The sequence below is a fragment of the Myiozetetes cayanensis genome, unplaced genomic scaffold (assembly GCF_022539395.1).
Source record: "Myiozetetes cayanensis isolate MyiCay16 unplaced genomic scaffold, myiCay2020 scf170, whole genome shotgun sequence".
NCBI classification, from domain to species: Eukaryota; Metazoa; Chordata; class Aves; order Passeriformes; family Tyrannidae; genus Myiozetetes; species Myiozetetes cayanensis.
In genome coordinates, this window is record NW_026087379.1 from 26,368 (window position 1) to 41,690 (window position 15,323).

Below are 15,323 nucleotides of genomic sequence, written 5' to 3' on the forward strand. Positions count from 1 at the left end.
GACCACCCCAAAATCCCCTAAACCTGAGCTCCAGGCTGTGACATGGAGCCTGAGGGGTTAAAAGCATTTTGGGGTGATATAAAGCAATATCTGGCAAATACCTGGCAAATCTCCCAACTCCCCCCATAATCTCTCTGTACTCCCTGAACCCCCCCTTCATGTCCCCCCAAATATCCTCCCCTAACCCATGAAGCTCCCCCAAAATCCCCTCAAAACTCCTCTTATAACCCCCTAAACGCCCCCACAACCCCTCTTCATATCCCCCCAAATCCTCCATTAATCCCTGAAACCCCCCAAACCCCTCCTAACACCCATAATCTCCCTGAAACCCCCTCTAAACCCCCCCCATAATCCCCCAAACCCCTGTCCTAATCCCCCAAACCCAACCCACGCCCCCCGAACCCCCAAAAACACCCCAAAACCGGGCCGGTCCTCCCGCCCGCCAGGGGGCGCTGCTTCTGCCACCGCACAGGCCACGCCCACTCAATGCCACGCCCACGCGCACCCATTTCCCGCATGCGCAGTCCCCTCCATTCCATCCCCTGTGCTCGGGGTTTTGGGGCTGTGGGGCGGTTTGGGGGGGATTTGGGGGTTTTCAGGAGTTTTTAGGGGGGATTTGGGGTTTTTCGGGGGTTGTGGGGAGAATTTGGTGGTTTTCGGGAGTTTTGGGGACAATTTAGGGGTTTGGGGGCTGTGGGGAGACTCTGGGAGTTCAGGGAGATTTTGGGGGGTATTTGGGGCGGGGTTCCTGAAAACCCCTTGGATCCACCCCCCCAATTCCCCCCCACTCCCCGAAATCCTCCCAACCCCACACTCGTAACCTCTGAAACTCCTCTAATCTTTCCAGCCCTGACACTCCCCACGTAATCCCCCGCAGCCCCTCAAAGCCCCCCCAAAACCACCGAAAACCCCCCGAAATCCCCCCAAACCCGGTCGGTCCTCCCGCCCGCCAGGGGGCGCCGCTCCCCTCGCCGCTCAGGCCCCGCCCCTTGGTGCCACGCCCACGCCCCGCCCTTTTGGCGCATGCGCAGTGCGGGTTGTTCCCCACGCCGGGCCGGTGCCGCCGATCCCGATCCCGGTCCCGATCCCAATCCCAAACCCCGTCATGGTGCTGGACCTCGACCTGTTCCGCGCCGACAAGGGCGGCGACCCCGACATGGTGCGGGAGATGCAGCGCAAGCGCTTCAAGGACCCTGCGCTGGTGGACGCGCTGGTGCGCGCGGACGGAGCCTGGAGGAGGTGTACGTGGGGGCGAGACCCCGGGATGGGACTGGGGGACCCCCCCGAGGGGTTGTCACCCCCCGTCCGCTGGGCTTTGTCACCACCCAGCCTGCTGGTAGGGACCCCTCCCCGCGGATTTGGGACCCCCGGGGTTATTGGGGGCGGGGAACCCCCCGCTTGCTGCTCCCAAGGGATGGAGGAGTGGGAGACCCCCGGGATGGGGCTGAGGGGACCCCCGAGGAGTTGTCACCCCCTGTCCTCTGCGCTTTGTCCCCCCCTCGCTACCCCGGTCACCCCCAGCCCCCACCCCAGTTAATGGGGGACCCCCCCCTTTGCTCCTCACAAGGGATGGGACCCATTTGGGGTCCCACTCCCCGATTTGGGGTCCCAGCCCCCCATTTGGAGTCCCAGCCCCTCATTTGGGGTCCCACCCCCCCTTTGCGGTCCCGCTTTATCCCGGAGCGTTTCATCCCGCGGGATCCCCCCGCCCCTCCCGCCGCGGCTTCGGGACCCCCGGCACGGGGCGACGGGGGTGGCAGAGGGGACAGGAGGTGACAGGAGGTGGCAGAGAGTGACAGGAGGTGGCGCAGGGTGGCGACCGCTTGGCTGATGCAATCCCGCGGTTCCCATCCCATCCCATCCCATCCCATCCCATCCCATCCCATCCTATCCCATCTTTCCTGGCTCAGGGTCGCCCCTCCTGGGAGCGATTCCCCCGCCTGATTTGGGGTGACCCTGTTTTGGGGTGTCACCTCGATTTGGGGTGACCCTCGTTTGGGGTGTCACCCTCTCCAGGTGACCCTGATTTGAGGTGTCACCCTGATTTGGGGTGGCCCCGATTTGGGGGTCCCAACCTGGCTTTGGGGGGGGGTTCCCAGCCCAGTGTGGGGGTCCCAGCCTGGAGTGGGGGTGTCCTGTCCCACCACGGGGGGGGGGCGGTTCCCATCCTGTCCTGGGGGTCACTCCAGGTGTTTTCCATCCCAGCCCCGGGGCATTCCCAGAGCTGCCACCCCCCCTCCTGCTCCCAGGGGGGGCTCCCCAGGCCACTCCCACCCCCTGATCCCCCCCCCCTCCCCTCCAGGCAGGTTCCGTGCTGACAACCTGAACAAGCTGAAGAACCTTTGCAGCAAAACCATCGGGGACAAGATGAAGGTGGGCACCAGGGGGGCACCAGGCAGGACCCCACCTCTGCCAGCCCCACACCTCTCCCCTGAGTGCCCCCAAAGCCCCCAACCTCTCCCTCCTGTCCCTGGGGGTGTTTCCCCCCCAGGCTGCTGGTGGGGGACCCCCAGGGTCCCTCTCTGCCACCACCCCCCACGCTGAGCCCTGAAACCCCTTGAGTGGGGGTGACCTTTTGGGGGTCCTCCCACCCTCTCAGCCTTTTGGGGGTCCCTCCCTCCTCCAGCTCCCCCCAACCTTTTGGGGGTCCCTCCCCAACCCTTTGGGGTGTTTCCTCTCACCCCCCTCCTCGACCCTTCCAGGGGTCTCTCCTCTTCCTCCCCAATTCTTTGGGGGGTCCCTCCCTCCTCCCCTGCCCCTCAGCCCTTTGGGGGTCCCTCCCTGCCCTCTCCCCTGCCCCTCGTGTCCCTGAGGGGGTTTTCCCTCTGGAATTGCCCCCTGTTCCCGCCTTGCAGAGGAAGGAGCCGGTGGGGACGGACGAGTCGGTCCCGGAGAGCGCCCGGAACCTGGAGGGGCTCACGGCCGAGGTGCTGGCGGTGAGTGGGACCCCCTGTGCCCACCCTGTGTCCCCCCTGTGTCCCCTGTACCCTCCATGTCCCCCTGTGCCCCTCTGTGTCCCCCCCATGCCCACCCTGTGCCCACTCCTGTTCCTGTGTGCCCCCCGTGCTCCCCCTGTGCCCCCCCAAGTCCCCTGAACCTCCCTGTGTCCCCTGTGCCCCTCTGTGTCCCCTGTGTCCCTACCTGTGTCCCCTGTGTCCCCTGAGGCCCCCCCGTGCCCCTTGTGACCTCCATGTCCCCTGTGCCCCCCTGAGACCCCCTGTGCCCCCTCAATTCCCCCTGTGCCCCCCAAGTCCCCTGTGTCCCCCGGAGCTCCCAGAACCTCCCTGTGCCCCCCATGCTGGTTCTGGGATTTGTGTTGCTGGATCCAGGATTTCCGATGCTGGATCCAGGATTTGTGTTGCTCAATCCTGGATTTGATCAATGTTGGATCCGAGATTTCCAGTGCTGGATCCAGGATTTGCTGTGTGGGTTCTGGGATTTGCTGTGCTGGTTTGGGTCCAGGGATTTCCAGTGCTGGATCCAGGATTTCTGGTGCTGGATCCAGGATTTGCTGTGCTGGATCTGGGATTTGCAGTGCTGGATCCAGGATCTGTGGTACTGGATCCAGGATTTGTGGTGCTGGATCTGGGATTCACCATTCTGGATCTGGGATTTGCCATTCAGGTTACAGGATTTGTGGTGTTGGATCCAGGATTTACCATACTGGATCTGGGATTTGCCATGTGCTTTCTGGGATTTGCGGTGCTGGATTTGGGATTTGTGGTGCTGGTTTTGGGATTTGTGTTGCTGGATCCAGGATTTGCTGTGCTGGATTTGGGATTTATGGTACTCAGTCCAAGATCTGTGGTGCTGGATCCAGGATTTGCTCTGCTGATTTTGGGATTTGTGTTGCTCAGTCCAGGATTTGTGGTGCCGGATTTGGGATTTTTGGTGCTGGTTTGGGGATTTGTGGTGCTGGATCCAGGATTTGCTGTGCTGGGCCCCCTCCCCCTGCCCTGAGCGGGGTCCCTGCCCTGAGTGGGGTCCCTCACCGTGGTCCCTCCGTGGTCCCTGCAGGCCCTGCAGGTGTCCCAGATCAAGCAGGTCCGGCTCCTCATCGACGAGGCCATCCAGGAATGTGACTCGGAGCGGCTCCGGCTCGAGGCCGAACGGTTCGAGAGCCTGCGGGAGATCGGCAACCTCCTGCACCCCTCCGTGCCCATCAGCAACGACGAGGTGGGACAGGGGACAGGGATGGGGACAGGGACACGGGGAACAGTGCCTGGTACAGGGGGAGGGTGGTGGGGACACAGGAAGGGAGATGGGGACGAGGGAAGGGAGATGAGGATGGGACACAGAGAGAGATGGGGACAGGGAGAGGCTTGTGGGACATGGGGAGGGAGATGAGGAGGGAGATGGGAACATGGAAGGGAGGTGGGGACACAGGGAGGGAATATGGGGACACAGGGAGGCAGATGGGGACTCAGGGAAGGAGATAGGGATGGAACAGGGGAGGGAGGTGGGAGCCAGAGAAGGAGATAGGACACAGGAAGGGAGATGGAACATGGGCAGGGAGATGGAGATGGGACACAGGGAGGGAGGTGGAGACAGGGAAGGAGATGGAGACACGAGGCCAGACGTGGGGATGGGACATGGGGAGGGAAATGGATGAGACAGGGGGAGGGAGATGGGACAGGGAGGAGAGAGGGAGATGGGAACAGGGGGGGGAGAGGGAACAGGGGAGGAGGTGGGAACAGGGGGAGGGAGGTGGGAACAGGGGAGGGAGGTGGGAACAGGGGGAGGGAGATGGGAACAGGGGGAGATGGAGGGGACACAAGGAGGGAGATGGGAATGGGCCACAGGGAGGGAGGTGGGGTCAGGACACCGGAGGGGGTGGGGATGGGACACGAGGGGGCAGGGGGAGGGGGGTGGGGACACAGAGCCGTGTCACAGGGACGCAGGGCAGAGGGGCCCGGAGCTGGGGGGCTCGGGGGGCTCCCCCCAGGCCGGGAGCTGCACACAAAGGGCGGCTCAGCCCTGCCAGGCACCCCTTTGTGGGGACAGCCCTGGGAAAGCTCCTCCCGAGGGGGGGCCGCTCTCCCCCCGCTGCCTCCATTCATCCCGGGAATGTCTGGCCAGGGAACACCCCGGGCCCGATGCCAAGGGGGCCCCATCCCGTAACAGGGTCAGCTCCAAACTGGGCCCAGTGCAGCACAGGGACTGGGCTGGGGGGTGACATGGGGGGCACCCCAAATCCTCCTGCCCGGGCTGGGCAGTCTGAACTCCCAAACTGGGCCCAGAGTGAGACATTTGTGGTATTTGTAATATGTAATGTCTTTAATATTTTAATGTGTGATGTCTACGTGTGTTGCATATTAAAACATTACATATTGGAAATGTCACATTTTGGGGACATGTAATGTTTGTGATATGACATATCCGTAAATATTACATATATTTACATGTTACACTTTTTTTCTTTTACAAGTTACATAAATTTTACATATATTTGCATATAGTGCATATCACAGGTGTGTAATGTTTGTAATATGGGATAGTTATACTGGTCCCAGTGCAGTGCAGGGACTGGTGTGGGGTGTTAAGGGGTGATGGAACCCAAACCCTCCCGGGGTCAGGCTGGGCAGTCTGGGCTCCCAAACTGGGCCCAGATTGAGCCATTTGCAACGTTATTTATAATATTTGTAATGTAATATTTGTGTCATATCTGTAACGACCACTGGGCCCAGGGGTCATTGGGATGTTCCAGTGGGAATTCAGGGGGGCACCCACTGTCACCACGGGGTTCCTGGCAGGAATTTGGGGTGTGCTTGGTGTCCCCGTGGTGTCCCCGTGGGAACGGGGGGTGCTGTGGGTCCCTGGGTGAGCCCCAATCCCGCTCCCCCCGTGCAGGACGTGGACAACAAGGTGGAGCGGGTGTGGGGCGACTGCAGCTGCAGGAAGAAGTATTCCCACGTGGACCTGGTGGTGATGGTGGACGGCTTCGAGGGCGAGAAGGGGGCGGTGGTGGCCGGGAGCCGCGGCTACTTCCTCAAGGTGCGGGCTGGGATGGGCGGGATGGGGTGGGATGAGGGGCTTGGCTTGTCCTCTGCCGGGTGGGACGATGGGAGTGGTGGTGTGGGATGGACCCTGGCCCGGGTGGTGCCTCTGTATCCATCCCTGGGATGGTGGGAGTCCCGCAGTGGTGTGGGTTGGACTCTGGATCCTCCCCTGGGATGATGGGAACCCCATGGGGGTGGGCTGGGATGGAGCCTGGACCTAGGTGGTGCCTCTGGATCCATCCCTGGGATGATGGGAACCCCACACTGATGGCATGGGATGGACTCTGGATCCATCCCAGGGATGATGAGAACCCCATGGGGGTGGTGTGGGATGGGCTCTGGCCCGGGTGGTGCCTCTGGATCCATCCCTTGGCTGATGGGACTCCCATGGTGGTGTGGGATGGACTCTGGATCCTCCCTTGGGATGATGGGAACCCCATGGGGGTGGTGTGGGGTGGACCCTGGACCCATCCCAGGGATGATGGCAACCCCATGGTGGTGCTGGGATGGTCCCTGGCCCGGGTGGTGTCTCTGGACCCGCCCCGCGCCCTGTGCCGAGGCTGGGCCGAAGCTGCAGCAGCTCCGCGGGATGTGCCGGGCGTGGTGTGGGTGTGACAGGCACCGTGTCCCCCCCGTGTCCCCAGGGTCCCCTGGTGTTCCTGGAGCAGGCCCTGATCCAGTACGCCCTGCAGAGCCTGCGGGCCCGGGGCTACACCCCCGTCTACACCCCCTTCTTCATGCGCAAGGAGGTCATGCAGGAGGTGGCCCAGCTCAGCCAGTTCGACGAGGAGCTCTACAAGGTCAGGGGCTTTTGGGGGGCATTTGGGGCCCAGACACCTCCCCCAGGGTGGTGGGGTCCCCTCTGTTGCAGCGGTGGCAGCGGTGGTGGCACTGGTTCCCTGCCCCTCTGCCTGCGGGAGTGACACGCGATGGTCGGGAGGTGACAGGGAGGTGGCTCATCTGGGGTCACCTCTGTGGGTGACATGTGATGGCAATGAAGTGACAAGGAAGTGGCTCATCTGGGGTCACCTCTGTGGGTGACATGTGATGACCATGAGGTGACAGGGAGGTGGCTCATCTGGGGTCACCTCTGTGGGTGACACCTGTGATGGCAATGAAGTGACAAGGAGGTGGCTGATCTTTGGGGTTCACCTCCGTGGGTGACACGTTTGGGTGACAAGAAGATGTCTTGTGCTGGCCCTGAGGTGACAAGGCTGGTGTCTTGTCTCCGTGTCCATGGGTGACACGTTCTGGTGATGAAGTGACAAGGCTGATCTTTGGGGTCCACCTCCGTGGGTGACACGTTTTGGTGATGAAGGGGCCCCTCTCTTGTCTCCACCTCCACGGGGGACACCTTGTGATGTCCATCAGATGACAGGGAGGTGGGTCCTCCTTGGGGTCCATCTGCAGAGGTGACACATTCTGGTGATGAAGTGACAAGGCTCATCTCTGGGGCCCCTCTCCTCGGGTGACATGTTTTGGTGATGAAGGGGCCCCTCTCTTGGTTCCACCTCTGTGGGTGACACGCTGTGATGTCCGTGAGGTGCCAGGAGGTGTCTCATTGTCTCATTTCTGGCGTCCATCTCCTCGGGTGACACCTTTTTGGTGACGTCCACGAGGTGCCAGGGGGGTGTCTCATCTCTCATCTCCACCCCCGTGGCTGACCCGGGCACCTCTGACCCCCCAGCCAGGGGGCTGACAACCCACATCTCCCACCCCCCGTGCTCTGGGTGGTGTCACCGCCGTCCCCGTGCCCGCAGGTGATCGGGAAGGGCAGCGAGCGTGCCGAGGACAGCTCGGTGGAGGAGAAGTACCTGATCGCCACGTCGGAGCAGCCCATCGCCGCCCTGCACCGCGACGAGTGGCTGCGCCCCGAGCAGCTGCCCCTGCGCTACGCCGGCATCAGCACCTGCTTCCGCCAGGAGGTCGGGTCCCACGGCCGCGACACGCGCGGCATCTTCCGCGTCCACCAGTTCGAGAAGGTGACGGCGGGAATGGGGGTTGGGGTCACCCTGGGGGTCCTGGGGGGTGTTCGGGGTCACCAGGGGAATCCTGGGGGGATTCAGGGGGTGTTCGGGGTCACCACGGGAATCCTGGGGGGATTCAGGGGGTGTTTGGGGTCACCACGGGGTTCCTGGAGGGTGTTTGGGGTCACCATGGGAATCCTGGGGGGTGTTTGGGGTCACCAGGGGATTCATGGGAGGTGTTTGGGGTCACCACAGGAATCCTGGGGTTGTTGAGGTCACCAGGGAATCCTGGGGATGTCGGGGGTGTTTGGGGTCACCAGAGGATTCTGGGAGGTGTTTGGAGTCACCATGGGGTTCCTGGGGGTGTTTGGTGTCACCATGGGATTCCTGAGGGGTGATTTGGGGTCACCATGAGATTTTCAGGGGATTCAGGGGTGTTTGGGGTCACCATGGGGTTCCTGGGGGGTGTTTGGGATCACCAGGGGAATCCTGTGGGGTGTTTGGGGTCACCATGGGATTCCCAGGGGATTTGGAGGGGGTTTGGGGTCACCAGGGGATTTCTGAGGGGTGATGGGGTCGCCAGGAGATTCCCAGAGGGATCGGGGGTGATTGGGATCACCAGGAGTTCGAGGGGTGTTTGGGGTCACCATGGGGTTCCTGGAGGATGTTTGGGATCACCAGGGGAATCCTGTGGGGTGTTTGGAGTCACCTCAGGATTCCCAGGGGATCTGGGAGGTGTTTGGGGTCACCACAGAATTCCCAGGGGGATTGGGGGTGTATGGAGTCACCACGGGATTTGGAGGGTGTTTGGTGTCACCATGGGATTCCTGAGGGTGTGATTTGGATCACCACAGGATTCCTGAGGGATGATGGGATCACCAGGGGATTACCAGGGGGATTCGGGGGGTTGGGGTTATGGGGGGGGCTCCAGTGGGAATTCCATCTGTCCCCAATGTCACCAACCATTCCCGCTGGGAATTCCTGGTGTTCCCACGTTCCCCTCTCCCGCAGATCGAGCAGTTCATTTACTCCTCCCCCCACGACAACAAGTCCTGGGAGCTGTTTGAGGAGATGATTTCCACGGCCGAGGAGTTCTACCAGTCCCTGGGAATCCCCTACCACATTGTCAACATCGTCTCGGGTGCGTTTCCTGTGTCCCAGCATCCCTGTCCCAATCCCGCCATTCCCTGTGTCCTGCCATTCCCTGTGTCCTGCCATTCCCTGTGTCCTGACATTCCTCACCCCATGGATCCCTCATCCCCAGGGACTCCTTCATCCCTGGGACAGGGCAGGAATCCCTCACTGCACAGAATCCCTCACCCCATAGGATCCCTCACCCCATGGGATCCCTCATCCCCATGGATCCCTAACCCTGTGGGATCCCTCATCCCCGGGGATCTCTCATCCCATGGAATCCCTCACCTCCTGGATCCCTCATCCCATGGAATCCCTCATCTCATGGAATCCCCCATCCCATGGACTCTCCAATCCCATGGAATCCCTCATACCCATGGATCCTTCATCCCATTGAAATCCCTCATCCCAGGGAATCTTTCCACCCATGGATCCTTCATCCCATGAGTCCCTCATCCCATGAAATCACCCCATTGAAATCTCTCACCCCATGGAACCCCTCACCCCATGGAACCCCTCACCCCCTGAATCCCTCATCCCATGGAATCACCCCATGGAATCCCTCACCCCACTGACATCCCCCATCCCATGAGTCCCCCATCCCCTGGCTCCCCTCGAGCTGAGCGGTGTCGGTGCCGTCCCAGGCTCCCTGAACCACGCAGCCAGCAAGAAGCTGGATCTCGAGGCCTGGTTCCCCGGCTCCGGAGCCTTCCGGGAGCTCGTGTCCTGCTCCAACTGCACCGACTACCAGGCCCGGCGGCTGCGGATCCGCTACGGCCAGACCCGCAAAATGATGGACAAGGTGAGCGGGGAGGGGCTGGGGGGATCCAACTGATCCATGGGGTTGGAAAGGGATCCAGCTGATCCATGGATTGGAGGGGGATCCAGCTGATCCATGGCCTGGGGTGGGATCTGGCTGATCCATGGGATTGGAGGGGGATCCAGCTGATCCATGGTGTTGAACTGCGGATCCAATTGATCCACAGCACTCCAGTCAGGATCCAACCCCTCCACAACAGTCCAGTCAAGATCCAATTAATCCACAACACTTAAATCAAAATCCAGTAAATCCAGAACATTTAAATCAAGGTCCAGTAAATCCAGAACACTCCAGTCAAAATCCAGTCAATCCACAACACTCTCAGTCAAATCCACTCGCAACAACACTCAAGATCCGATCAATCCACAACACCTGGATTAAAATCCAGCCCCTCCACAACATTTCAATCAAAATCCAACCCAGAATTCCCCCGAATTTCCTCATTTTTCTCCCAAATTTCCTCTGTTTTCTGATTTCACCCAGTTGCCCCAATTTTCTTAAGTTTTCCCAAAACTCCCCCAGATTTTATTCAAATTTCCCCCCAGATTTCATCAGGGGCTCCAAGAGCTGGGGGGGGGGTATCAAGTGTGTGTACAATAGATAAGAGTATAGAAAATATGACATTTAAAAAACAAGGATATATAAAATACATACTGATGTACAAATAATGTAAGTAAATAAATCTATAAAACTTTATCATATATAAAATACCTAAAATACAATATATAATATATATAAACATATAGAATATACACTCATATATGAATAATACATAAGTATGTAAAAATATGTATTAATGTATAGAATATAGAAAATACAATATATAAAACAATAGTAACATTGAAGTATATAAATATATATACAATATATAAAAGTATGTAAATTATATTTTATATATATAATATATACCAAAAATATGTTATGTAGAAAATATATATTATACACAAATATAATAATAATTATATATAAAATATGTATTATAAAATATATATAAAATACATGTAGAATATATAATATATAGTGTATATATAATATATAAAATATGTGTAAATTTATAAAAAATTATTAAAAATATAGAATTTAACTACAATATGCAAATACATAACCAAATATAATAATTTTTTCCCCTGTTTGGGGGAACACCCAAATCAGTGCCAAACTTCAGAGTCGATGTCTCCTGGCTCTCTAAAAACTCTCAACTGAACCCAAAAATGAGCCACATTTTGGGACATGGGGCTGAAATTTCAGTTCAAAGCTCTCTCCTAAAACCCCTGAAGTGCCAAAAAGCGCCTTAAAATCGGGATATTTCTGGGTCTCAGGGTATGGGTTCCCCCCTTCCCCTCCCCTGCACACACAGACCCCCCCGGGGGACCCCAAAATCTCACCCCGACCCCCCGCAGGTGGAGTTCGTGCACATGCTGAACGCCACCATGTGTGCCACCACCCGCACCATCTGCGCCATCCTGGAGAACCACCAGACCCCCGAGGGCATCCTGGTGCCCGAGAGGCTGCGCGAATTCATGCCCCCAGGTAACCCCCCCGAGACCCCCATCCCGGGATTCCATGGGACCTGAGACCCCATCCCGGGATTCCATACCCCTGAGACCCCCGTCCCGGGATTTCATGGGCCCTGAGAGCCCCATCCCAGGATTTCATACCCCTGAGACCCCCATCCCGGGATTTCATGGGACCTGAGACCCCCGTCCCGGGATTCCATACCCCTGAGACCCCCATCCCGGGATTCCATGGGCCCTGAGACCCCCCCATCCCACGATTCCATACCCCTGAGAGCCCCATCCCGGGATTCCATGGGCCCTGAGACCCCCATCCCAGGATTCCATACCCCTGAGAGCCCCCCTGAGAGCCCCATCCCGGGATTTCATGGCCCCTGAGACCACCCCCATCCTGGGATTTCATGGGCCCTGAGACCCCCTCCCCATCCCGGGATTTCATACCCCCGGGTAGACCCCCTGAGAGCCCCATCCTGTGATTCCATGGGCCCTGAGACCACCCCCATCCTGGGATTTCATGGCCCCTGAGACCCCCCATCCCAGGATTCCATACCCCCAGGTAACCACCTCTGAGGCCCTCATATCCTGGGATTTCTTACCCCTGAGACCCCCCATCCCGGGATTTCATGGGCCCTGAGACCCCCCCCTGTCCTGGAATTTCCTAATCCCCCCCCCTCCTGGGATTTCATGGCCTTGAGACCCCTCCACATCCCAGCATTTCATGCCCCTTGTTCCCCCCTCCCCATCCCATGACTTCACACCCCCAGTAACCCCCTGTGCCCCACCCGTGCCCTCTCCATGCCGGGGGGGCTGACGGGGGTCCCACACTGCCCCCATGCCCCCAGCCCGTGCCGGGTGTGAGGGCCCACACCCCCCGTGCCCTCTGTCCCCTGTGCCGGGGTGTGACGGGGGTCCCTCGCTGCCCCCCCAGACCTGCGGGAGCTGATCCCGTTCGTGCGGCCCGCGCCCATCGAGCAGGAGCTCTCCAAGAAGCACAAGAAGCAGCAGGAAGGGGGGGGCAAGAAGAAGGCGGGGGGGGCCCGCGAGCCGCTGCTGGAGGAGCAGATGAAGAACATGGCGGTCTGAGGGGGGGGGGGAGCCCCCACCCCACCCCGAGGGACTTTTGGGGTCTCCTGAGTCGTTCCCACCTTCCCGCCTGGGCCGTGCCCTCGGCTGCGCTTTTGGGGGGGGAGGGGAGGAGTCACCGTCAGGTCCCCCCCCGCGGCACAAAGAACTGACACGTGTGTGCCCCCCCTCTCTCCGTGTGTCCCCCCACGCTGAGTGGGGCCAGGAACCCCCCCCGTGTGTCCCCCACGCTGAGTGGGACCGACGCCCCGTGTCCCCTCCATCAATAAAGGCAAGAGCTGCTGAGCTGCGTGTGCTGGGGGTGCTGAGGGGGCAAGGGGGTCCAGCTCCCCATCCAGCGGGCGGGGGGTCTCCAGCCCCGGGTGGGGGGTGTCTCTGCATCTCCCGTGGCCCCCCCTTCCCCCTGCTCGCTCCCAGCCCCACACAAAGCTCCAGACAAAGCCCCTTTGTGATGCAAAGTGGGGCCGGGGCCCCCGGCTCAGCCCCAGCTGCCGCCCGCCCCCACCGGGCTGGGGGGGACACATGGGGGGTTTATCCCTGTCCATCACTACGGGGGGGCCCGGCTGCCCCCCCCTCCACTCATCCCGTGTGCGCGTGGGAACCCCCCGTGGGTGCGGGCGGGCGGCCCCGTGAGTCAGCGGAGCCCCGGCGGGGGCGGGGGGCCTGGCGGTTCCGAGCGCCGCCCCGGCGCGGGGGCCCCGGGACCTGTCCGACCTGTTCTGCCGGGGAGCACCCGGCTCCGCGCCGCCTGCCCGCACCCACGCCGCGGGACCGGCGCCGGCTGGGGGGGGAGCACCCACGGAGCGTGGGGATCCGCCCCCGCCCGGCCTCTCCAGTCCTCCCAGTCTGTGCCAGAGCACCCCAGCTTCCCCAGTAGAGCCCAGTCTGTGCCAGTGCCCCCCCGCCATCATCCCTGGTCCCCTCCAGAGCCCCCCAGCATTCCCAGTCCCTCCCAGTCTGTCCCTGTGCCCCTCTGGTCCGGGGTGGGGGCTCCCACGGGGTGGGAGGACCCCGACCCCCGTGTCCGGGGTCACGGCCGGGGCGTGTGTGTGTGTGTGTGTGTGTGTGACACATGAGCTGTGTCACATGTGCTGTGTGTGCTCTGTGAGTGTCACACACGGGCTGTGTGTGCTCTGCGGGTCACACGCGCTCACACGCGTGTGCAACCTGCGGGTTCCCCACGTGTGCCATACGTGTGCCCGCGACGTCGGGGCGTGTGCCAGGCCCTTCACGTGTGTGTGTGCACAGTGCACGTGTGTGTGTGTGTGCACCTTCCATGTGTGTGCACCTTCCATGTGTGTGCACCTTCCGTGTGTGCACCTTACATGTGTGTGTGTGTGCACCTTACATGTGTGTGCACCTTACATGTGTGTGCGGGCAACCTGCTCTCGGGGGCGCGCCCCGCTCCCCCCGCGCTGCCGGTGCGGGTCCCGTTGCAGTCCCGGTGCCGGTGCGGGGGCGGCGGCGGCTCCTTTAAGCGCGGCGGGGCCGGTGCAGCGGCGGCCCCGCCCCGGCGGGCGCGCGCGGGCGCGGGCGGGGCGCAGGCGGCGGCGCGGGGCGCTGCGGGCACCGGCACCGGCACCGGGGGGGCACGGGGGGCACGGGGGGGCAGCGGCCATGGGCCCTCCGCCCGCCCGCCGGGCCGCGCTGCCGCTGCTCCCGCTGCTGCTGCTGCTGCTGCTGCCGCCGCCCGCACCGGGACCCAACACCGGCATCGCCATCGCCGCCGGCATCGAAACCGGCACCGGGAGCACCGCCGGCATCGGCTCCGCCAGCGGCAGCGTGAGCGGCACCGGGACCGGCATCGCCGCCGGCTCCGGGAGCGCCACCGGAACCGGCATCGGCTCCTCCACCGGGACCAGCACCGGCATCGCAAGCGGGAGCGGCACCGGGATCCGCCCCCGCCTTCCCGGCGCGCTCCCGGCGCCGCTCCAGCCCCGCCGCGGCGGCACCGGGGACAGCGGCGGCTCCGGCGGCACCGGGGACAGCGGCGGCACCGGGGACAGCGGCGGCTCCGCGCGGCCCTCACCGAGCACCGGGGACAGCGGCGGTGGCGCCGGGCCCGCACCTGGCGATGGGACCGCACCGGGCACCGGCGGCGGCGGCGGTGATGGCGTTGGGGGGTCCCGAAGCACCGGCGGCACCGCGGGCGTCAGAGGCACCGCCAGCACCGGCGTCACTGGAGCCGCCGGGAACGCCGGAGCCACCAGGAGCCCTGGAGGCGCTGGGGACGCTGCAGGAGCCAGGGACGCTCCTGGAGGCACCGGGGATACCGGAGGAACTGGAGGCACCGGGAGCACCCATGGCCCCAGGGACAGCGGGAGCGCCGGGGATACCGGACACACCGGGAACACCGGGGCCGGGCTGAGCCCTGGGGGGCTGGGGGCACTGGGGACACCCCAGTCCAGAGGGACAGCAGGGATACTGGGCACACTGGGGAGACTGGGAGAGACACCGGAAGCGCTGGGAAAGTCCCCGGGAGCAACAGGGACATTGGACATAATGGGGAGCCTGGGAAAGTCCCCAGGGACACTGAGAGCACCAGGGAAGTCCCTGGGAACACTGGGAATACTGGACATACTGGGAACACCAAAATCCCCAGGGACACCAGGAACACTGGGAATACTGGACATACTGGGAACACCAAAATCCCCAGGGACACGGAGAGCAGCAGGAAAGTCCCCAGGGACACCGGGAACGCTGGGAATACTGGGCACACCGGGGACAGCAGCGGCACAGGGGACACGACGGCCTCCAGGGGCGTTGGGGACCCCCAGCCCACGGCAGCCCCCAGACCCCCCGCGCT

The 15,323-nt window shown here is 61.8% G+C and overlaps 2 protein-coding genes across 2 annotated transcripts in view; both read left to right on the forward strand.

Moving 5' to 3' along the window:
• Positions 1–1,024: 1,024 nt before the first annotated feature.
• On the forward strand, positions 1,025–12,748 carry SARS1 (seryl-tRNA synthetase 1). Its single transcript, XM_050312585.1, has 11 exons — positions 1,025–1,241; positions 2,303–2,373; positions 2,856–2,936; positions 4,018–4,176; positions 5,851–5,994; positions 6,644–6,799; positions 7,760–7,981; positions 8,978–9,107; positions 9,745–9,902; positions 11,321–11,450; positions 12,363–12,748. Exons 1-11 carry the CDS (start codon positions 1,106–1,108, stop codon positions 12,515–12,517), a joined length of 1,542 nt encoding a protein of 513 aa, XP_050168542.1. The 5' UTR covers positions 1,025–1,105; the 3' UTR covers positions 12,518–12,748.
• A 1,364-nt stretch (positions 12,749–14,112) lies between these two features.
• CELSR2 (cadherin EGF LAG seven-pass G-type receptor 2) overlaps positions 14,113–15,323 on the forward strand; it is a 30,608-nt gene continuing 29,397 nt past the window's right edge. Inside the window, 2 exon segments of the mRNA XM_050312583.1 lie at positions 14,113–14,897; positions 14,900–15,322. Of these exon segments, the coding sequence (XP_050168540.1) occupies positions 14,135–14,897; positions 14,900–15,322 (1,186 nt within the window). The 5' untranslated portion in view covers positions 14,113–14,134.